The sequence below is a fragment of the Diospyros lotus genome, chromosome 5 (assembly GCF_014633365.1).
Source record: "Diospyros lotus cultivar Yz01 chromosome 5, ASM1463336v1, whole genome shotgun sequence".
NCBI lineage: Eukaryota > Viridiplantae > Streptophyta > Magnoliopsida > Ericales > Ebenaceae > Diospyros > Diospyros lotus.
Genome location: NC_068342.1, coordinates 6,831,874 through 6,857,051, shown reverse-complemented (window position 1 = coordinate 6,857,051; position 25,178 = coordinate 6,831,874). Strand labels below are relative to the sequence as shown.

General features: G+C 38.2%; 2 protein-coding genes across 2 annotated transcripts in view; both read right to left on the bottom strand.

Moving 5' to 3' along the window:
- Positions 1-13,494: 13,494 nt before the first annotated feature.
- LOC127801846 (carotenoid 9,10(9',10')-cleavage dioxygenase 1-like) overlaps positions 13,495-25,178 on the bottom strand; it is an 86,796-nt gene continuing 75,112 nt past the window's right edge. The window contains exon 14 of the mRNA XM_052337312.1: positions 13,495-13,784. Within this exon, the coding sequence (XP_052193272.1) occupies positions 13,755-13,784 (30 nt within the window). The 3' untranslated portion in view covers positions 13,495-13,754. The remainder of the gene's footprint in view (positions 13,785-25,178) is intronic.
- The window catches only part of LOC127801847 (carotenoid 9,10(9',10')-cleavage dioxygenase 1-like), a 42,573-nt gene continuing 30,889 nt past the window's right edge, over positions 13,495-25,178 (bottom strand). The window contains exons 9-14 of the mRNA XM_052337313.1: positions 21,428-21,566; positions 20,199-20,316; positions 20,006-20,107; positions 19,508-19,759; positions 16,055-16,166; positions 13,495-13,784 (exon numbers count right to left, since the gene is read on the bottom strand). Coding sequence (XP_052193273.1) covers positions 13,755-13,784; positions 16,055-16,166; positions 19,508-19,759; positions 20,006-20,107; positions 20,199-20,316; positions 21,428-21,566 — 753 coding nt within the window. The 3' untranslated portion in view covers positions 13,495-13,754. The remainder of the gene's footprint in view (positions 13,785-16,054; positions 16,167-19,507; positions 19,760-20,005; positions 20,108-20,198; positions 20,317-21,427; positions 21,567-25,178) is intronic.

Here is a 25,178-nt window from a genome sequence, read left to right as displayed (position 1 = left end):
AGAAGTCAATAATGAGATCCCTGAGAAAGAAGTTGAAGGCTCGTCCCAATGAATTGATACAAACGAGGAGATAGAAGGTGTTGATTATGGGGAATCTCTCATGGTTACCAAATGGTATCTTGACCAGTTCTCAATTGGCAAAAAATATCAAGATAAGAGTTTGGTGTGATATCATCCCCATGGATGCTTGCCATTTGTTGTGGGACGCATTTGGTGGTACGATTGTTGAGCCTTCCATGATGGCTCCATGCAGGTCCGGACCTATAAGTAAATCAAAGAGTTCATCGTCTCAGGGCCCATAATTATGCCAATTTAGGAGACTCATAAATTTAAAAATAAAATTACTATTTTGTCCCTATGTCAAAATGACCATTTTGCCTCCATATTAATTACTAATTCATTTGTGAATTTTTATTGATTTGTTGGATTATAATTTAAAAATTAAGTTTAATATTATTATTGCTTAAGTTTAAAAATTAAATTTGATTGATATTTTTGTCTCCAAAATTGTAAGGAGAGTAGTTTTTAATTGATTAGTTAGAAAATTTTTGATTTTATTATGATATAATATGAATATTTTTTTATATTTTAGTATGAAAAATAAAATTTGAATGTACACTATAATTCGGGGACCCATTTTTTACGTTTCGACTCAGGGCTCCAAAATCTCAAGTATGGTACTGGCTACATGAGCACTTACTCCTTCAGTAAAGATGACACCAAGATCATATTAACTCATAAGAAAATGGAACATGATATAACAAGTCTGTTGAGCATTAATGTCTTGACCAACAAGTCCAACTCCTAGCAAGATTTGTCAAAAATCAAGTATAACATGCCTCATTTACATTGTTGAGGAGAATCATGCAACCTTATTCTTACCTGATGAAGTAAAGCCTAAAGGAATTTGGAGATATCCAACGTACAATAGATTTCATTCTTGGTGCTCTAATCCCTTGTAGACTACCCACCTATGCGAGATATCCAACGTGCAATAGATTTCATTCTTGGTGCTCTAATCCCAAATAAACCAGCCTATTGGGTGACCCATGAAAAAGGGGATGATCATATAAAATGTGAACCCATGTGTTGTCCTTGCTTTGCAAGTCCCAAAGAAAAATGGATCATGGTGAATAATATGGTATTCATAATCGAACAAGATTACTATCAAATACCAATTTTTGATTCCTCATCTTGATGACTTACTAAATCAATTACATGGTGCCGTTGTCTCTCAAAAATTGATCTGAGGAGCAAATATCACCAAATCGAAATACAACTTGGAGATGAATAGAAAACTACTTTCAAAACATGAGATATCTAATATGAGTGGACCATTATTCTTTTTGGTCTCTCTAATGCTCCGAATACTTTTATACAGCTTATGAACCAGATATTTAGACCCTACATTGAAAAATTTGTTGTAGTTTACTTTAATGATTTTCTAGTATATACAACAAAGCATAAAAAGATCATCTAGGCCATCTCTGCTAGGTCTTTGCAGTACTTTGAGCTCAAAAGCTTTATGTCAATCTCAAGAAATGCACCTTCTTAAACGAGGTGATCTTCCTTAGGTATGTGGTCTAAGTCAAGGTATTAAAGTGGATCACAACAAAGTTAGTTATTGTTAGTTGGCCCATTTCCAAAACATTGATGTCCGAAGATTTCATGGTTTAGCCTCATTTTATAAATGCTTCATTAAGAATTTCAGATCCATTGCCACTCCACTTACCCAAAGTATGAAAGGAGAACATTTCGTCTGGAGTAACAAAGCATAAAAGTGTTTTGAAGAATTGAAAAAATTAATCACTAAAGCACTTGCTCTAGCACTCACAAATTTTAAGTTGATATTTGAAGTCGATTGTGATGTCTCTAGTGTTGGTATTGGTGTTGTACTTAATCAAGGTCACCCAATTACCTTCTTTAGTGAAAAGTTAAATAATGCCAAATTCAAATATTCAACATATGACAAGGAAACTTATGTTGTATTCTGATCATGAGGCATCAAAGCATCTAAATTCGATCTTAGCATAAGTTGAATCGTTGCCATGCACCATGGAATGAGTTCCTCCAGCCCCTTCTTTTCCTTCTCGAGCATATGTTTGGTGTTCAGAATCGAGTAGATGATGCGTTAAGTCGACAACATAACTTACTATCTTCCGTGGAGGTAAAACTTGTTAGCTTTGTTTGATGCCTCATGATCAGAATACAAGACAAATTCCTTGGACAAGAGGTAATGGCTTCAATTGTCTAGTGCTCGAATAACAACATAAGTTTCCTTGTCAAGCAGCATTTATTGAGGGCATGAGTTTATCTAACAATGTCCATCTCGCCCAAGAATTGCTAAAAAGTTATTGTAGGAAGCATATCTTTCCTAGATGTGCCATCAAGGTGGACCTGTGTAAGGCTTTTGACTCGGTTAATTGGAACTTTTTGAAGCACATTCTTCTTGGTCTTGGCTTTCTAATTCAATTCGCTCGGTGGATCATGGCCTGTGTTACAACTGCCTCGTTTTCCCTTTCCATCAATGGTAATCCTCATAGTTTTTTTAAAGGTAAAAAGGGGCTCCGGCAGGGAGATCCTCTCTCGCCATTCCTTTTTATGCTTTGTATGGAGTACCTTTCCAGGTTGCTTAAGGCTGCTACGACTGACTCTGACTTCAATTTCCACTCAAAGTGTGGGGGCCTTGCTATTTCTCACCTTGCCTTTGTTGATAATCTCATGCTCTTCACTAGAGGGGACTTCACCTCGGTTAAGATCGCCATGGATTGCCTCTCCCAGTTCGGTGCAGTTTCTAGTCTAAGAGCTAATGGTTTGAAGTTTACCTTATTCATTACTGGGATATTTGGCCAACAACTTGCTAATATTCAGGGTTTAGTGAACTTTCCTCTTGGCTCCATGCCCTTTCGTTATCTTGGTATTCTGCTTGCAGCTGCAAAGCTTAAAGTGGCCCACTTTGCTCCCTTTATTATTAGAATTTCTAGTCTTATCTTGGCCTGGTCGACTGCCTTTTTGTCTTTTGCTGGGGATAGCTAATATTATCCGTTCTGTCTTGCAGAGTTGAGCTGAGCTTATCCTTTCGACCCCGACCACTGTCATTGACCATATCACCATCCTTTGCAAGGTTTTCTTCTGGCAAATTAAATCCCCACTCGTGGCTTGGAAGGATGTCTGTTTGTCGAGGGCTAAGAGAGGATCGGGGTTCAAAGATCTTAAAAAGTGGAATATTGCTCTACTTTCTAAAGTCCTCTAGAATATCCACAATAAGCAAGACTCCCTTTGGGTGTGATGGGCTCATCATTTCTACCTACGTGGCTCTTTCATCTAGGAGTGGAGTCCTAGGAGGGATGATTCCGCTTTTGTTAAAAGGCTGGTGGCTATCAGATATCACATCTACCAATCGAAGGGCTCATTCCTAGTGGCTATTAGACTGCTATCTAGTTGGGTTGTGCAGGGGTGAATCAAACTTTCCAAGGCCTATAATTACTTCTGACCTAAGGCGTTTAAGGCAATTTGGGCTTTAGCTGTCTGGGGCCCCTACAACATGCCGAAGCACTCTTTCATTCTTTGGCTTGGCATTAAAGGCAAGCTTCGCACAAAGGACAAGCTTCTCTTTCTTGGCATTGACAGATTGTGCAGCCTTTGTGGGGTAGTAGAGGAGTCGACCAATCACCTGTTTTTTCAGTGCCCAGCTAGTGCTGTTGTATGGTCCAATATCAGGAGCTGGTTGGGTATCTCACATGCTATGTCTACTATCTTTAGTGCGCTAAAATGGATTAAGAAGGAAGCTAGAGGATCCTCTTGCCTAAGTAAAGCTAAGAAGATTGCTTTGGTAGGTTCTATTTACCATTTATGGATGGCTAGGAATCCCATGATTTTTTAAGGCCTAGGGCCGTGTATTCCGAGCATCATCTCCAGGATTAAAACTCGTGTATATAGAGTTATTTACACTTTGTATCCTCAAGTTTTAGTCCATTGGGATTCTTTTGCCTTGGGCCATTAGTCTTGGCCCTCTTTGTATGTTTTTCCTAGGTATGCAAAGAGTATTTTGTACATTCTCTCTTGATCTATCTAATTTTTTATCGTTTGTAAAAAAAAAAAAAAAAAAAACTTGTTAGCTTCGGTATTATCAAGGAGCTGTATGAAAATGATTTAGATTTTGGAGAAATATGGCTTTAAGCTTTGAGGGTCCTTACAAGGCTTATCATCCACAAGAAGGATTTTTTGTCCAGAGGTAATCAGTTGTGTATTCCATGTGGTTCTTTACGTCAGTCCATTATTTAGGAAGCTCATAATGAAGGATTAGCTGGTCATTTTGGGAGAGACAAGACACTAGCTCTTATCAAGGATTTTTTGTTTTTTGGACCCAAGCTTGAACGAGATGTTACTCCATATTAAGAAGTTGCAGAACATATGATCACATTACAAAGCTAAAACATCAAAACACTAGTTTGTATATGCCAGTTCCTCAAGCTCCTTGAGAGGATGTTTGCATGGATTTCGTGCTTGGACTACCTTGAACACAGCAAAACAAGGACTATGATGATGGTAGTAAATTGATTTTCCAAGATGACTCATTTTTATACCTTGTCACAAAACAAATTGTTGAATTATATAGTTATAGTCTAGACTCTAGGGTTTGTCCTATGTTAGAGCCTAGGCCCATGGCCCATTGTATTTGTATATATATATATATATAGGTGTATAGTCTATGAATTTAATTAAGTGGAATATACATATCAAAAGCTAGGTTTTCTTCCTAAGTTTCACATGGTATCAGAGCCAAAATACAAACCCTAGCCGCCGCCGCCGCCTACATCACCGACGACCACCGCAGCCTACCGTGCCATCGCCGTTGTCGCCCATTGCGTTTTCACCGCGCACGCTATTGGTCAGCAACGAGTCTTCACCATCTATCCACTGATCACACACACCACCACCGCTATTGCATTCGCAGGCCTCTGATCTATTGACCCTCGGAGGACCGTCGTCGTTGTCGCCGCTATGCACCGCCTATCTCGCACTGTTCACGGAGACATTTTTGCTCCGATCTCTCTCACCAGTGTTTCGATCGCAACGTCGTCTTCACCATTGGACTCGCCTCCTTCAGTCCATCCCAGTTTCGATGGTTTCTTCGCCATCCGTGGCTGCCGGTCACCGGCATCCGCCATCTGCCATCGCTCCAGCGTGCTTGTTCTCTGTGCTGGATCATCTAGCCTTTATTTTTTTGGCTTATTTCACCTTTTTGTTTCAGATTTGTTGATCTTGTAGGGCACCCTTTGATCCAACATGGCTGATATTAGTAAATCTAGCTCCTTCTCTGGTATTTTGTCTCCCTTTCCAGCAATTACTATTGAGAAATTGATAGGCAGTACCAATTATATCTCTTGGTCCAAGGCGGTTGAACTATGGTGTATGGGTTAAGGTTTACAGGATCATTTAACTACTAAGGCCGAGAATGTGACCACAAATAAATCTAAGTGGCAGAGAGCTAATGCTCTGTTGTGCAGTCTTCTGTGGCAGTTAATTGATCATTCTTTTCATTCGATCTATACTAACTATACCATGTGCTGTGAATTGTGGGCTCAGGCCAAGGCGTTATACACTAATGACATTCAACGCTTGTATTCAGCGGTGTCTAATTTGCTCAGTTTACGACAGTAGGGTTTGACTCTTTCTGATTTTTTTGGTCGGATGACCTTTATTAAAGCTGAATTTAACTCCTTGTTACCTGCTAGTAAGACTGCTGCAGAGGATCTAGCTCAGCGGGATAAGTTCTTCATGGTGTGTACTCTTGCTGCCATTGGTCCTAAGCTTGCTCCTGTTCGTGATTAGATTCTTGCTAGTCGTACTGTACCTACTATGGATGAAGTGTATTCTTATCTTCTTCGAGTTTCATTTGTTCCTATAGTGCCTCCCTCTTCTGCAGATGATCATTCAGTCATGGCTTCACAAGTTTAGAGTAATACCGAACAAGGAGGAGATTGTGGTGATCGGGGCAAACGCCCCAAGTGTAACTATTGTCACAAATGGGGGCATACTAAGGAACAGTGTTATAAGTTGCATGGTCGCCCTCCTCGTGTTAATGTTGCTCATGTTGATGGTTCTCGATCTGAGTCATTTGATGGTCATCCATAGCAATCTGTCCTTCTCACTGGGGCTGACTATGATGAGTATCTCAAGTATAAGACGTCCCAGTAAACCTCATCCACAATTGCTTTTGTTGCCCATACTGGTGATTCCATTGCATGTCTTGCTCAGTTATCTTCTTTGGGACCATGGGTCCTGAACTCAGGTGCTTCTAACTATATCTCTGGTAATCCCCATTTGTTCTCTCATTTTACTAATTCTATTTCTTACCTTTTGTAACATTAGCCAATGGGTCCAAAGCGATTGCTAAAGCTATTGGCACTGCCAAACCCTTACTTTCTCTGCCTTTAGATTCTGTCATTTATTTTCCTCATTGTCCCTTTAATATTGTCTCTATTAGTAAACTTACGCATGCCTTAAATTGTTCTATCACCTTTGATGATCATTCTGTTACTATCCAGGATTGCGGTACGAGACCGATGATTGGCATCGGATGTGAATCGCAGGGTCTCTATCATCTCAACCTTCCTACATCGCCTGTTGCTTGCTTGGTGATTGAGTCTCCTACTCTTCTCCACAATCGTTTGGGACATCCTAGTTTGGCTAAGTTTTAGAAGATGGTCTCCAGTTTATTTAGTTTGTCATCTTTTCATTGTGAGTCTTGTCAACTTGAAAAACAGTCTCGCACTTCTTTTCTAAAGCGTGTCAATAATCGGGTTGTGTCCCCATTTGCTTTAGTTCATTCCGATGTTTGGGGTCCTAGTCGTATCGTGTTTGTTTTGGGTTTTCAATATTTTGTAACATTTATCGACGATTATTCTCGTTGCACATGGTTATATTTAATGAAAAATCGTTTTGAGTTATTCTCAATTTTTGAATCCTTTTGTGCTGAAATCAAAACTCAATTTCATATCCCTGTCCAAGTATTGTGCAGTGACAATGTCTCTGAGTATTTTTCTCTTTCCTTTACTACCTTTATGTCTTCTCAAGGTATCTTGCATCAGTCGTCTTGTGCATACACACCACAGTAGAATGGGGTTGCTGAGCGTAAAAACAGACATTTGATTGAAACTGCTCGCACTCTTCTTTTACATCATCATGTCCCTTTTCGCTTTTGGGTTGAAGCCGTCCTTGTTGCTTGCTATCTCATTAACAGGATGCCCTCCTCGGTTCTTCAGCACCAGATTCCTCATTCTCTCTTATTTCCTGATCAACCATTATATATTCTTCCTTCCCGTGTCTTTGGTTGCACTTGCTTTGTCCATAACCGATCTCCCAGTCAAGATAAATTGTCTACTCGGTCCATCAAGTGCATTTTTCTTGGTTATTCTCGCCTTCAGAAGGGTTATCGGTGTTGCTGCTTCGCTCACCCTGCATTTATCACTTTTTGTATTTTTCTTTCACTAACTCAGCCGATTTAGCAACTATTTATGTTCACAGATAGGATGAGGCGTTTAGACTCGCCAATGCACGAGTGTGATTGTAGTAGAAAATTTTTATGTAATTTTTCTGGGCAAGACCGGGTCGACTCACAGGGAGATTACTCATGGAAGGAGATAACCACACCAGTTCTTTTGATTAACGAAATAATAAAATGAGATCAAACTAAATGTGATATGACTGTAATCTGGATATGGAGTGGTCTTGGGTCAAGACAGATCTGGTGCCAAATCCAACTGATTTACCATATAACTTTCTGAGATGTAACTAACAACTCGAATAGCTTGGGTTTTCAACCATTAAATGTACTACCGAGATGATGATAACTCTTTATTCAAGCACCCTCCATACATGTCATGGAGACTCTATGTTAAGCAGCTATCATAAATCAGTGTATAAATAACGTTTTGACAAAATATTTGCTCGAGGCTTGGGTATGAGAACGTTTCCAGGTCAAGCAACCCCCATACATGGCATGGGAATTCTAAGTTAGGCGTACGAACCAATCCAAGCCTGAGGTTTTCGTTAATAACATTTCCCAAACTACTTTTGCTTTGGTTACTTTGACATATGGAGTTCTGCTATATTGATTCATCAGTGGCTTTAGGCACTGTCTTTGCCTTAACCCAAGAATCGAATTAGCCACACATCTTCATAGGAAGTGCACGACTAAAACTAATCTCAACGGATGAATACGAAATTCACAAAGAAAATAAATTAGATCAAACAATAAGAATTGGATAAACTACTGCTGTATTGATTACTGAAATGAACTACAACTTGAAACAGAAATTAAAATGGACTTGTAATACAAAAGCTCAGAACTCGCAAGAACAACCAGAATAACTGAAGTGCTATTCGTTTTAAAAATACAGACAAGAACTAAAGCAGAACAAAAAGACAGAATAATAAAAAAAAACTCTCAACTTTCCAATGATCTTCGTCTTTTTGTGTTTTTTTTTCTGAGTATCCTCTGTTCTTTCCAACCTCTGATTCCAAAGAATGTTGGTTCCTTTTTTAAGCTTACGGCACATGGAAGTGGGGACCACTTGATGAAAAGTTATTCAAAAAGTTGGTTGAATTTACCCCAGAGCCACCGTGTTTATTTGCTCATGTCAGATTTTTGTTCGGATGCTCATTCGAATATGCTAGCAAAGATATTCAAATGCGTGTTGAGTTTTCTTTGGCAGCTGGGGTCATTCGAATGAATTTGAGAGTTTTCGAATGAATTTCATACTTTACTGTTCCTTACACGGCGATTTTCTCAGTCATTCGAATGCAACAGTACTTTCATTTGAATGGATTTCTAATTTTCCTCTTGACTTCTTCTTAGCATTCGGATGACTTGGGAAGTATTCGAATTTGGAGTTTTTGCGATGCTTCTTATTCGAATTACTCAGCCTTCATTTGAATAGATTTTCTTTCTTCTTCAATTACATTCGAATGACTTGGTCTTCATTCGGATATATCTTCATTGCTTCCATACGATACGTTTATCCGAATTTCTTCTCATTTTCAGCTCATTCGAATGACTTGGCCTTCATTCGAATATGCACAATTTTACCTGGAGTCCTTGATTTTTGTTACTTCTTATTCGAATTAGGCCAAACTTATCCGAATACATACCCGATATCTTGCATATTCGAATGTTCAAATGATATATTCGAATGATTCAGCAGCTTCCTTCTGATTTGCTTCATATTTGAATATCTTCTGAAGACTCATTCGAATGGCTTTGACTCTTATCAGAACACCTTCATTTTTTGGCTTTTTCTTCCTCTTTCAATCATGCCTTTGGAGAGTTAAATCATTCTTTCATCTCTTTCCCTTCTTTTGGGCTGCAACAAGCAATTCTAAAGATTTTAAGTCGATCAAATGGGTTAGGAGGTAATAAAAATATAACAAATTTTTGCATTTTTTTAGCATCAATCAGGTGTTATTCTCCTGACACCCGTCGCTATTTTCTTTCGGCAGATGTTATCTTCTTTGAGTCATCTCCTTTCTACTATTTGCCTCCTTTTGAGTGTCAACCCATTTCTGAGTCCATCCCCTTTCCCGCGAGTCCTCCTGCTCCTATTCTCCCTGTTCTTTCTTCTACCCCATTGCAGGTTTATCATCGACGTCATCAGCCTCGGTCTCCTCCCGGTGGAGATGTTGTTCCTACACCTTCTCCCGTATCTCCTAGTACTTCGGCGACTTTTGCCGCCTCCCATCCTGCTCCAGTCTTTCCACCTGCCGTGGTCCTACCCTCTGAGGATCTGCTTCCTATTACCCTTCGAAAAGGTACCCGTTCTCCTCACAATCCTCACCCTATTTATAATTTTCTTAGCTATCACCATCTCTCGTCTCTTTTTTGTGCTTTTGTGTCTTCCTTATCCTCTGTTTCAGTACCTAAGATTGTTAGTGAGACACTTTTTTATCCAGGGTGGCGACAAGCAATGATGGATGAGATGACTTCTTTGCATTCCAATAGTACTTGGGATTTGGTTCCTTTACCCTTAGGGAAATCTCTTGTCGGCTATCGGTGGATCTATATTGTCAAGGTGGGTCTTGATGGTCAGGTTGATCACCTTAAGGCCTATTTGGTTGCCAAAGGGTATACTCAGGTTTATAGCCTTGACTATGGCAACATTTTTTCCCCTGTTGCTAAGATGTCCTCTGTGTGTTTGTTTCTCTCTATAGTAGCTATGTGCCACTGGCCATTGTATCAACTGGACATTAAGAATGCCTTCTTACATGGTGAGCTTCAGGAGGAGATTTATATGGAGCAACCTCATGGGTTTGTTGCTCAGGGGGAGTTTGGGCAGGTTTGTAAACCCCGTCGCTCACTATATGGGTTGAAACAGTCTCCTCGAGCTTGGTTTGTTCATTTCAGTGCTGTCATTCAAGACTTTGGTATGACTCGTAGTGAGTTTGATCATTCGATTTTTTACAAACACACATCACATGGGAGGTGTATATACTTGGTTGTCTATGTGGATGATATTGTTATTACAGGTGATGATCAAGATGGTATTATTCAGTTAAAGAAACATCTTTTCCATCATTTTCAGACTAAGGACTTGGGGTTACTTAAATACTTTCTTGGCATAAAAGTTGCTCAGTCCAGTTCTGGTATTGTTATCTCTCAACGAAAGTATGTGTTAGACATTTTAGAAGAAACTGGGATGCTTGATTGTAAACCTATAGATTCTCCCATAGACCCTAATGTAAAGCTCTTACCAGGACAGGGGGGGCCTCTTGTTGATCCTAGAAGATACCGCAAGCTAGTCGGAAAACTTAATTATCTCACTATCACTTGCCCATATATTTCTTTCTCAGTCAGTGTTGTCAGTTAGTTTTTACAGTCTCCTTGTGATAGCCACTGAGATGCGATAGTCCGGATTCTCAGGTATATTAAGGGAGCTCCAGGTAGAGGACTATTGTATGAGGATAGAGGTCATACTCAAGTAGTCGGATATTCTGATGCTGATTGGGCAGGTTCTCTTTCTGATAGACGGTCTACGTCAGGATATTGTGTTCTGGTTGGAGGAAACCTAGTATCTTGAAAAAGTAAGAAATAGGAGGTTGTTGTTAGGTCGAGTGCAGAAGCAGAATATTGTGCTATGGCCTTGAGAATGTATGAATTTATTTGGTTAAAACAATTGCTTCAAGAGCTCAAGTTTAGGGATATATCACAGATGAAATTAATTGACAATCAAGTTGCATTACATATTGTTTCCAATCCAGTCTTTCATGAGATGACCAAACATATCGAGATAGATTGTCACTTCATTTGAGAGAAGATTTTATCTGACTGTATTACTACAGATTTTGTCAATTCCAATGACCAGTTAGCAGATGTCTTCATTAAGTCTCTTAGGGGTCATCGAATTGAGCATATTTGTAGCAAGTTTGGTACATATGATATATATACTCTAACTTGAGAGGGAGTGTTGAGTTATATAGTTATAGTACTGGGTTTGTCCTATTTAGAGCCCAAGCCCATGGCCCATTATATTTGTATATATATATATATAGGTATATAGTCTATAAATTTAATTAAATGAAATATACATATTAAAAGCTAAGTTTTCTTCCTAACTTTCACACAAATGATGTTTCACATATTGTTGACCTTTACATCAAGGAGATTGTTCGATTTCATGGCGTTCCATAAGTACTAGAAATTATTACTTCTGATTGAAATGTGACCCTTAAACTGCGGCTGAACTAAGGTTGTGAATAAAAGCTTGGGAAATCTTTTGTGCAGCTTGGTTGGGAAACATATTCACTAATGGAATATGGTGCTATCGCAAGCAGAATTTGCCTATAACAACTCAGTTAGCCAATCCACTAGAGAATGCCCATTTGAAGTTGGGTAAGGAGATAATAAGCCCTCCAGATCTCACACTGTTTCCAAGTCCTCACCAATTTAGCTCTGATGCCGAAAAGTAAGCTAAGAAGATTAAAAATCTTCACAAAAAGTGCAAGAGAAAATCCTTCAACAAATGGAAAAATGCCAGAAACAAGCAAACAAAGCATCGAAGACCCAAAAAATTTGAAAAGGGATTGTGGATTCATTTAAGAAAATATCAGTTTCCTAAAGGAGCCCATTCTAAGTTTTCTCCACGGGCAAATAAACCTTTCACGTGTTGGAACGCTTCAACAACGCCTATAAGATTGAGCTGCCTATAGATTATGGTATTTCTACAACCTTCAATGTTGCTGACCTCTCTCCATACTGACGAAGAACGCGCTCAAGAGGAACAAGACTAGATGGCAGGTCTTTTCCAACCAGAAAAATAGAGCCTCACAAATACAGAGCAATCAATAGACTAAAACTTGCATATAACAGAAATGAAAAGTAATGCAAGAATAAACCCAAAGCGATTTTACCATGGTTCACCTGTTAATAAAGGCTACATCCACGTTGAGCTCCGGCAAGGAGAGCTCATTGCACTATCAGAAGAAATGAATACAGCTTCAATGTACAAATCTCACTCTCATCTACTCATTGTACAAATGAACAACTCTCTAATAAAAAATGCCTCACAACCACATGAATATAGATTAGAGGCGATAACCTTAGAGAGAAAACATAAAGAAAAAAACTATATAAAGAGCAAGTCGTAGCAGAGAATGAAACAAAACCCTAAAAGGTAGACTCAAATCGGAGGCTTTGCTACAATGATCTTGAGGCTCTAAGAGGATAAATAAGAGAAAGCAGCGATGATGATTTGATCGTGAAAATGTAGCATTGACGAACAAAATAACAGCAGGCTAAGCGACAAGGAGATTGTGCAAGCTTGATGAAACGACATGAGGTGATTGTTGTTTTGGCCCAACAACTCATGGGCCCAAAACAGCAACGTTTTGGGCAGCCAATGGTGGTTGCCAAAAGACCATCCGACCCCCTTAAGCCTTCAATCAAAATGGTATCGTTAGAAGCTTCACATTAATCCAACAAGAACACTTAAAAATATAATGCTTAGAAAAAAAACTTATCTCAAGCTGTCCAATGTGGGACAACCAACGCCATCATTGCAAGTCGTTGAAAAATACTAGTAAAAACCAACTTTTAAGAGGTTGCAAGTGTAACTCAAGCTTGTTTTACTTCAATGTATCTATCTGAATGTCAATTGGGTTCAAAAAGTTGAAATAGAACTGAACCAAGTTGGGAGAAAAACAAAAAACAAACAAATCAAATCTGTAAGAATAAGAGAATGTGTCTATATTTCTTGTAAATGGTGCGTACAGCCATTTATATACATGCAGCCTATTCCTAGATTGGGAAACAGAATAAATTAAGAAACTATACAGGAATAGGAAACTATCTATACAGCTATTAGTGCTAATTACAGCTAATATCTTATCATAATATACGGCTAATTACATGCCTAGGATACGCTACTAACAGAATTGAACCAACCACATTTATGAGCACCCCTAGTTGCACTATCTTCCTAGACATGTACAAAAACGGAAGAGAAAACAAACATTCTCTAATTTGACAAAGGGATACGCATTCACTAGGAATACAACAAACTGTAATCTGAACATTTATGGAAAACAAATTGCCACAATATTTGTTCCCTTGCTCTGTCATAGGCACTTTCACTGATCATACAAATGCTTTCTTGACATTAAAACTGTATAACAGTACTTTACTTGGTCTATATAAGCTTGAAGGTGACTGAAGGATCTTTATTTGGATTATCTGCAATTGCACAACATTTTGAGATTCAGAGCTTTGCTTGTGCTTGGAGTTGATCCTGTGACAAACATCATGAGAGGGAAAATCATCATCAGCATTACACTCTATGAATAACAGAGTAGAACCATTAAAATGGCGACTATATCAGTAAAGTAGATAAATTTTGAAAGATCGTAGTTTAGGGTAGGCTACTGTTAGATTGACGAACAATTAAGCATGGTATCAATGATCTAGGGAGAAGCTGTATACCGTTCTGAATTATGATTGCTAGGCAGAATAATGTTAGCAGTAAACCACAGGGGGTCAGTAAAAATGGTCAAACCCACTGGGGGTCTGGGTGAAATTTGAAGTAATCATAAGGACCAAATAGGGGTTTTTGATTTAATAGGGGGGTCTATGCCAAAAAACAAAAAAAAAAAAAAAACCATGGGGACCTTCAAAGATATTTTTAAACTATAGGGGATCTCCTTGAAAATGATCCAAATCACAGGAGGTTTAGGTGCAATTTACCCTATTCAAAATGCATGAAAAAGTTAAAAGTTTTCTTTGAAATTATTTACAAGCATGATACTCCATGAAAAGCATGGTCTAATTTTGAAATGGCATTAAAGCAAGTACTTCTCATCCCATGAAGAGCTATGGCCATAGAAATTTTTTGGGGGTTTTGTTCACCATGATCAAGTTCGTTGACAATGAGAAAAGACGCTCTAGAGTAGACAAGGAGGTCCATTAGCTTGGTGAATGCAGTGAGTGGAAACAGTTTTACTACTTACATTGACTAGTTAATGTTTTACATGCTAAAGCATTATTCATGCCATTTCATGCATATAAAATGGTTTTCTTAATCCTTATAGAGCGGCAACACTTATGTTGCACATTCAATGTGTTTAGATGAAGCTGGACCTTTGGAAGGAAAGGAAAAGATGGAAGAATGAAGGGGAAGAAGATGCATAAAATTTGTTTTTGTGAAGGATTTTTCCCCATTATAGTAGTTCTTTTTTCTTTTACATGGAAATGATCTTTTGTAAAAGTGATATATAAGATCCACTTTGGTACATGGAACACAAAATGAATGTTATATATCTCCTGAACTTTGTTTTTGGATATTGTTCCATTTCATGGAAACCGTGGCTTGAATGAAGATTAAATGAAGAGAAGTTGTGTATAACCTAAAGAAAAATTTTAGAATATTGTTAAACACATGTTAGAATGAGAGACAAGGGTTAAATCATCAAAAAAATCACGGATTCACAGGTTATTGTTAACAAATGATACACATGATCTTGTCCATGATCATGTTCACATGATACAAATGTTCAAAAAAATTTAGAATATTGTTAACACATGTTACACATGATCTTTTCTAAGCTCTTTGTTTCTCAGCTTCAAGGACAGAGGTTCTTAACGTGAAATAGAGTTGAAAACATAAGCAAATTTTTTAAACATGGTTCCCCATGTTTTGAAACTTTGCACTCCAGTGGTGAGCAGTGAGTCAAGTTTCGAAACCCAGAGGTGAAATTTCAGAACTTGGGTTTCCAGAATGTGAACATTACTCTCATATTTTAAAATGAGGTAATAGAGGTTTCAAAGTAAAAGAAATGAACTCGGATTTAGAAATGGGGAGAAACACCTTTTGGAACTTGGCAGTCAAAGAGTTCAGAATGGCTAGCAGGTTCTGAAACCTACTGTGCAAAAATTTAATATTACTTTTAAATGTTTTTAAACATGAAAAAGGTTTCCTAAGGGATAAAAAGGATGTTTCTAAACATCAAATAACTAGATAAGGTTCAAACCAATGTTTTTGAAATTATTACTCGTTGAACACGCTTAACAGATTAAATCATAGTCAATCAAGGATAAGCATTATGGGTGCCACCCACTGAGGCTAGGGATAATTTTAAACTTAACCAAGTTAACCCTTAAGGAGATAAGATATGGGTTGAGTGGTTAAGTTGCTATAAGCAGGTAGGAGAGAAATTAAATATATATTTTTTTAAAAAAAGAATGCCAGTTGGACATGAGTAACGCTCCAGCAGAGCAGGGCGTTACACTCCTCCATCTACAAATTTTCAAGCTCTTTTACTCACTTTGTGTTGTTTCTGAAAAATTTCAGAACTTCCATCACATATTTGTCAACATCAGCATATTGTTACTTAAACCTCAATATAGTGTTCGATATCCAGTCATTCACTTTTTTGATTGTTGGTCTTCGCATTTCTATAGTTCTACTTGGATTCATTTCAACCATACAACGGTCATTAAAGCTACTATCTTTAAAAGTAGGGACGGAAGAGGAGAGAGAGTAACAAAAGAATCTAAATAACTGACCTCTGTAACAAAAAAGGCATGGAATCCATATGGAACTCTCTGGGGTAATTCAACAACAGCAACCGGATCAGAAGACATTGTCTTGGCATCAATTACATTGACTACAGATTTTCTGGACATATGTTAAGACAGAATTAGCCCAAGATTGAAACTAAATCACACTTGATGTCATTGAAAATATATTCATTTAGAGAAATTGAAGTTAATGATGACAAGTGCTTTATGTTGACCTATAGGCAACATTGAATCAAATAGTATAAAAGAGGTTTCTCGAACTTCTCTCCAGATATAAGATGATACCTTAATTCTGTATCCACAACTAGAAGATAAATAAAAGAACACAAGTATGTTACTGCTGGCAATGGTATTCATAAAGCTGTAATTGAAAAAACATGGTAGAATAGTCTTCACAAGTATGAATCATTCATTACAAAAAGAATTTCTAAATGTTATACACATGAAGCTGCAACTGTTTCTATGTAAAAGGGATGCTTTTCTTATCAAGTACTGGAGGCATATATGTCTGGTTCTATTCATAAAGAAAACGACAACAGTTAGCTCATCCAGTAAGGCTGGTACACTGGATCTGTGAATTAAAGGAAGCTGGTTTCTCACTTTGACAACTTACTAGCAGGAGTCATCTACCGGATGAATTAATCAAGTATAGAGATACAGATAGCTTAGTGGCTATTGGATCAAGGTTGAAGTAAAAATCAACTTGAACGTGTAGCCACTCTTCCAGCTGTTAGTCTGTTGCAAGCCTGTATGCATACCAGGTCTCATAAAATTCTGCTAGCTAGAGGTGGAAAACTTCCCTAAACTACTCCTTCACTACCTTCTTATAAATAGAAAATCTGTAAGCATGTCCAATTTCAGAAAATGTTCACTGGGTGGAGTTTAGCAACTTCATGAAATTGTTCTTTGACGTCAGGCAAACTTAAGGGCCTAGTGAGTAAATTTTAATATGAAAGTTCGAATGAACAGCTTATTCAGCCTAAGCAAGCCTTATTAGTTTCGCTTAACTGATAAAACTGATAAAAGGAAGTGACAAAGGAAAAGTAGACACAACCTTTTGATTAGTTTGTGTTCAACTGCTGGATGAGCAAGACCATTCAGTAGATATTGTCACATAATTTGGACCACATTACACTGATTTATTATCTTAATATATGGAATAAAATCTTAACTTGATTGGAAAGATAAATATTAATATGCATATGATAAATTACAGAATGCTAAATTTCTGTGCATCTACGTGATTGTTTGTGAAAAATATAAAGTATAACTCAATGCACATGCACTGTGTTTTAAAGACATTGTAAATCTATTCAGGGAATGTGGCCCAGGAAAATACATCTCTAATTAAAAGTCACTGGGCAACAATTAGTGAAAATAGGATTTCATAATTCAAGTCATCCTCAACTGGATACTACTTGTCAGTTTCTCAACCTTTCAGTTACCTACAGTACCCAGAGAATTATTCTTTGCAAACCTTTGGTTGCACTATAAGAATATGAACTTAGCTAAAAGACCATAGCTACCTGGTTCGTGGAACGCTTGGTACGCGGAACGTGGTACAAGGACGTGGTATGCCACTTTTCCCGGGACGCAGTATGTGGGGGGTAGGCTTCTTCGGTTTGCCACTTTAAGTCATGGTACGCTTTGGTGCACCAAAGTGGAACGCCTATGAAATATATAAATTTTTGAATTTTTTTTTTAATTTTTGACTATATTTTAATATATGAGAATTATAAATAAAATATAAAATATATAGAATCTGTTTATATTTATTTTTTTCATATTCAATTATAGTTAATTTTTTTTAAATATATTAATAATGATAAAAAAATCAAACAAATAAATATTAATATAATATTTATAAAATCATAAAATTTAAGAAAGTAGAATGGGATGTGGAGTCCCAATAAAAAGCTTCAACTAAAAAGTGAAAGCACAATTCACGAGATGCTAGGCTGCGCCTCTCTGCAGACCTACTTATTGTCTCCACTAGCTGATGCAACTTGAAGTCTCCAACTCTACAACTTGAAGTACTCTATCGTTGAAGAAGTTTCAAAGATTTGTAGTTCATTATAGTCACCTCTGTTTAGAGATGAGAAGATCCAATGTTGGGGAACTTGTTGGAACCTCATCTTCATCAACTTATATCAGATCTGATCCTCATCATTGCTTCACCTTCTAGTTCTTGACAAAGACCATGAACTGTTGCAAAAAGAAAAGAAGAAGACAACATCACCGCAGACAGGAAGAGGATGACATCATAGATCTGGGTCTTTATTATAGGGGAACTGGGATGTGTCCCCAAGCGTTCCAAGACGCAAATGCACTGCATTCCAGTGCATGTGTACTAGAACGTGGTTTCTAGGAGGGAGGGGCGTATTAGGTAACTATGATATTTTTAGCTTCGATTTGTTGACTGTAGCGTCTCAGTGTGCGCACCACTACGAACCAGTTTGAAAATGTACCGCAAACTAGGATGCACGAACTAGTTCATGGTGCTTAAGGGAGGAGAACGAACCAGATAACTATGTAAAAGACTAAAAGTTCATATTTCTAAAGTTGAGTCAATTAACTTCACACAAGCAAATAACTCTAAGAAACTTGCACTTTTGGAGTTCATTCAGCTTATCTGAACAACAATTATCACCTACAGGTCCTCCAAGGTTTACCAAGGCGCTCAAGTTTGGCGCTCAATGATCACACAACAAGAGGGTGTGCCTTGGTAGCAAGGATAAGGTTGCTCCTTTGTGACTAGAAGATCATGGGTTCAAGTTAAGGAAACAGCCTCTTTGTAAAAAAGCAAGGGGAGGGCTGTGTAACATGACCCTCCCCCAACCCTCACAAAGCAGGGAGCCCCATGCACCAAGGGCGCTCTTTTAATAATCATAATCATGAATTATCAATTCATATTCCAATCTTGCAATCTATTTAAGCGGTCTTGAATTCTTTCACTAGCCCATCATATATTCTTGCTATGCCTTATGCATGTACAATCACACTAAATGATTAGAAGTCAGTGAAATCTGTTTTAATGGAACCCCTTTTTTGTCTTATATCAGATATGACTTATTTATCATGCTCAAATAAAAACTGCAATGAAATTACGATCTGATTTTTTCCTCCTAGAGATTTTGTACCATGGACCAGATAGTAAAATCATCATCAAGGTAAGATGCGCACAACAGCTTTAAAAAGGCAACTTTAAAAATTTAGAGAAGTGGCTAAGTTTATCTGCTCTGGTCTAGCAAGTTCAAAACCAATTGAACTGGAATGTCTGACTTATCTAGGATTAGCTGGAATGTCCTACAGTCATTAAAGGGTTTTAAATAGTTACCAAATGAAATTCAACTTTCACCTCTCGTGGTATTTGAGTACAGGATAGAAAAGAAAATAATAAAGTTAACTAGTATAAGCATGATAAAAAGGAATACATACCCAGTCACCTCATCATGAACAAAGAATATCAAATAGCCATCATCTTCTTCAGAAGTAATACCAGGCTCACGAGGGACAAAAACAGCCTCTGAACCAAATCTACCAGGTCCCAGATCAAAAAGGCCTTGAACATTTCCGCCAACTTCAAGCTTTGTTTTCTCAGACTCCAGCTCAGCTTGCAAATCAAATTTGATAATTCCCGTGACCTTTGCATTGCTATCCAGTATGGTTCCATATACATATCGTTGCTTCCTAAATTTGCACCAGATATTAGTAAAGCAAGGTACTGACAGAAGGAAATGTTTTTCACAGTCAAGAGATTGAAATTAACAATTGAGAAAATGAGGAAATTAATGTCCAGGTAATGCAGACAACATGGTATGGAAAAATTCATATGCATCACTGAACACAAATGTCTTTATACATCTCTATATCTTTCTAAAAGCAAGTTAACCCAATTATTTCCCAACTCTAACAAGGAAAATTGCAACCACATACCTTCCAGTGTAGCTCTCATTCACCCTTGGAAAATCAACAGCAGGTGCTGAAAGTTTCTTCTGCGATGCCATACCAGTTTTCATGTTAAATCTCATCTCATATCTGATTGACAACACATCAAGATAAGAAAATATCCAGTCAGGACAACCTCAGAGCACTACAGTTAAATGAATTCATAGGTTCAGAGTCCTACAGTTCATCTGCAATATTCTCAAGCTTTTCTTTGACAGTCCCATTAGCCATGTCCAGACCTGGATTCTCAAGACGACATGTGATCAAAATTACTTCATCACCTTCCTCCCATGCATTGGCTAGACAAAAGGAAAAAAAAATTCCACTAGATTTTAGAATGGAAAAAAAATACACCAAAATCATTAAGTTCGTGAGAATAAACAAAGTAAAGATTCTAAACTTCTTTTAAAGAAAGAAACTCATACAAGTACCAAAAAAAACAGAAAATAAATTAAAATCCTAAGGAAATTACTTATATTTATATTGCATTTTTCCTTTCTTCTCACATTATAGACCTCACCAAGCCAACTTGTTCAAATTACAGAATGAGCATGCAAATATATTTTACATGAATTATTAATAATGTTAACAAATTAGCATACACAAAGGATCAGGTGGTCTGCAACGTCTTATAGAAATGTAATTGGATTTGGAGGTGACAAGAAAAGTTCAATTCCTTATAAATGTCTCAAGAAGTTCTTTGTTAATTATGATTCTACAGAAAGTAACATCTGCTTTGCAGTCTTCTACTTTAGCAGCAGGTCTAGTAACCCTTCTTTCATATAATCCATCAAATCCAATTAAATCCATCCTTCTAGCCTTATCTGTTGCTAAGGGGTGTAAATCTGGCATGTAGCTTGTGGCCTAAACCAAAGCCAACCTCAGGTCATGCCAGACCAAGCTTAGCCACCTTAGCAGCAGGACTATCGAGGACACTTGACCATTGCCGGGGACGGGGTATGCCTCCCTTAATGTAAGAAAAGATAAGAAGAGATCAAAGACCTTGGCTAAGGCTATTTCCCCCTCCTAATTTTTAATTTTAATTCCACCCCTCCCCCCCATTTTTGCATCTCTCCCTTTTCAATAACTCTTACCTTCTCTATTCTCTACTGACTACTCAATGAATGTGCTCTCAATTCTTAAGTGTTCTCAGCTTATGCTACAAAATTTTTCTTGTTAATTTCATAAAGAAAGAAAGTTCTACCATTTTTCATTAGATAAGAAAATTCTACTGAAGTAAGTTCTACTTTTTGGTTCTTTTCTAGAAGATATATCTTGCTTGTAAGTTTACCACCTAAAACTTAAAACATGCAAAATTGTTATTTACCAATGAATTAGAAGTTAATGAAGTAGATAACTAATGAACTTCAGCTTTTAAGATTACAATAGAAAGCAAACAAATGGGCTTACCATTGTGAAATATAAAACAATTAGGAAGCTCGAACCATTTGATTAAGAGCTCATCCTTTGCATATCGTGGAAGGACACCAAAATGAGCTTTTTTAGTCGCATCAAATGTAAAGATCAGTGTGTTTTCCTTGACCATTTCCTGAAAATCAAAGTGGTTTGAGAAAGTAGAGCTTGATATTTCATGATCAATTTAATCAGCATACTGGAATACAAAGATGCTTCATGATTCTTTCTAACAAATCATACTCCTAGCAAATGTGAGCAAACAATAGCAGCACCAACATTAAAAATAGATACTCTGCAATTTCAACTCTTAAGAAAACAACTTTGTGTAAAAGAGTGATTATTGAGAGAGTTGTCCAAACAAGTCAACAAGAAATGCTTCCAGATAATAAAGCTTTAACCAGAACATGGATTTATTCCACCTATAGAACAAAATAAAGAAGGCTTTCTGATGCGGTCACCAATCAAGACCCAGCCCAAGGCCGACCCGACCCAAACCTGGTAGTCCAAAACCGGCCCAAATAGTAGCACTAGAACAGTAGCAAAACTTCATAAGTTTTAGGATTCTACTTCATGTTTGATTATGATTTTATTTCTATTAGGATTCTAATTGGATTTTATTTACAAGTATTAGATGGATTAGCCAAACTCTATAAATATACCTAGAAGCTATGGGTTGTAGTTATCTTTTTTATTCAATAAATTCCAGCGAACAAATTCGGTGTTTTCCAGCAAGCAACTTCAGTTGTTGTGCCTAGTTGAGAGTCCAACTTTGGTCGTTGAAGTTTGTTCTCTCAAGAGTACTTGAAACTTATTGTTTCAAAAGTTTCTTTGTGTGTTTTCTTTACACACGCGATACACGCTGCGTCAGGTGGTATTAAAGTGGTTAATCAACCAATCAAATGGTCAATCTTGAAGGTAACGGCAACAACCAACCTCGTGACAATGATCAAGGGTTGTCCGCGGTTTGGAGAGCAATCGAAGAACAATGGGAAGTAACTCGTACCATCTAGCAGCAATTGGAGAAAATCAACAATCAATTGAGCATCTTACTATGAGTTGATGATGAAAAGAAACTGAATAATGGGGTGAATCAAGTCGGAGCGGGAAGACCATCCATTAATCATGTCCTTGTTAATCCTAAAAGACCAATGATTGAAGATAGTGATGAAGAGGATGATCTTGGTCAAACAATAGCTAACCCTGGTATTAGAGGGGTTAGGAGGAATGCACATCAGCACAACTATTGGGGCAACGATGAGTATATACTAAAGGTTGTGTCAAGCCCTTGAAATTGGGCTGGCAATTTCAGTAACTATAGAATGTAAGAACGAGGGAGAGACATAGAAACAGAGAGAGAAGTAAGGAAGGAAAAAGAGAGAGAGAATCAAGAAAGAGAGGAATTGATTATTCATTCAATCGATATCCCTCCACAATGTTGTAGGTTCCTTTATATAGAACCTCTAGCCAATTCAGCAACAACTCTTCCAACTATTTAACAACCTAACAACAAGCTGTTATATAATCAATTACAATCCTACCCTAGGGTCGTGACAAATCCCCACCCCATTAAACAATTCTTGTCCCCAAGAATTGATAGCGAAGACTATGGTTCAGCCAATCCCTACCTTCAATACTTGTTGCCGCCTTCTATTCTCCTTACTGTTTTGCCCTTCCCCTTTGAGTAATAGAATTGTAGCGGCGGGTTGTTCCACTGCTGCCTCAATTGTTCCTTCAAATACTTCAGTCAATATAGAATGTAGCTGTGATTCCTGACCGATAATCAATTTGCACTCATCGGTTTCTTCATGGGAGACATCCTCCTCTTCTTCTTCCTTTTCCCCTTCCATATTCATCAGTTGTCTCTGACATTAATGGCCGGGGCTAAATTTGTCTCCACACCTAAAGCATAGCCCTGGTTTAGATTACCCTTCATGCCATTATTATAGGGCTGTGCTTTGGTTGCTGCTGGATTAGGCCCTGCAAGCAAAAACCTAGAGTTACCACCTCCATACTACTCGGCTCATAGGGAATATTATGCTTCTTGAAAATGGCCTCTAAGGTAATTTCTTGCAGCCTAGCTTTTTCTACAATTTTCCCTACCATCGTTGGTGTCATCATCTTTACCACGGGTCGTAGTTCCTCCTTCAACCCACTCACAAAAATTGATACCATATACTGTTCGGTAAGTCCAAGCTAAATTGTACATACCAAGGATCTCAATTCTTCGAAATGGGCAAGGTACTCCATTACAGTACCTTCTTGCTTCAGCTTACAAAATTCTTCAATAATATATGTCATCTTCTTCTCTCCGAAGCGTTCACAAAGGCCATCTGAGAAAGCTCTCCAACTCCCTTGCAACCCTCCATCTTGGACCCACCCTTGGTACCAAGAATCTGCGACTTCGTTCATATAGGTTGCTGCTAGAGTCACTTTTTGATCCTTCGTAGTCTGATAGAGATGAAAGAATAGTTCACACCGCCTTAGCCACCACCTTGGGCTCTTTCCCTCAAACAGTGGTATTTCCAACTTCAGCATGGGTGCATGATCGTGCGCCATCGGTTGCACAGTTCTTCCCAGATTTTCTCGAACTAACTGCTACTCTGCCTCCTCCATAACTCCTTCTGCACTCGATCGATTGTTGTGATGTGGCAAGATTGGTGCCGACACCTGTCTTGGTGGAAATTCCGGTGATAACCAGAACTGGGGCAGAGAGGCCAACATGTTTAATATACTATTGATCCTCTGCTCCTGTTGTTCCACAATTTCTTGACACCTTTGGACTGATTCTTGGCATCTTTCGACTATTTCTTGCTACTTTTCCGAAGCCGCTTGCATGAGCTCCTTCCACTCGGTCAATTCTTCCCTCGTTTGGCGCAGGGCCTCTTGGGTATGATTCATGCTACACTCCATGGTTTCCAACCTTGCCTCTAGTTGCCTCAAGCGTGTCCATCAGCCATCACTTCTTACTCCTCACTTGCACTAGGCCCATGATTGCTGGTTCTTCCCTTCCGCATCGAAACAACAGTTACCTACTTCTTCCGACGCTTTCCTCGCCGCTTCTTGAAATGCGTCTGCTTCGGGCATCCCTTACTTGCTGGAATTACAATTGTGAACCCAAAAATTACAAAATTTACCCCGTGCCTTCAAGACTTAATCGAGAGTCGTTTCCCGTGATCGCCTCCCCAAGTCGTGACCTTCCTGAATTTGATACCCCTTAATTCAGTGCAATCACAGTAATTGGGATCCTTTTGGCAACCGGAATTGGTTTCGGTATGTGAGTCCAACCCTCAAGATCGTCTAGCATTGCTCGGGTCTCCTTACCCAATCACCGACCCTCCTCAAATTGACAGAATCTTGAATCTGTCGGCTCTACAATTTTCGTAATCACCAGAATTCACTGCTTCTTGAGTCGCCACCTATGACTCGTTCAATTTGGCATCCAAGAACATCCGACCTTGCCTGCACGTGCTCTGTTGCGACTTCAATTCCGAGTTGTCGTCCGCAAAATTAACTTCGATGGCCTACTTCTTGCGGCTCGGTCACTTCCAACATTGCTGGTTTTGTGTTGGATCAACCCCTCAATGCACTACTTAAGGATTCTGCCCAAATTGAAAAATTCATAGCCAAGGATTGCACGGCTCTGATACCACTTTGTCAGGCCCTTGAATTAGGGCTGGCAATTTCAGTAACTATAAAATGTAAGAACGAGGGAGAGAGATAGAAACATAGAGAGAAAAGAGGAAGG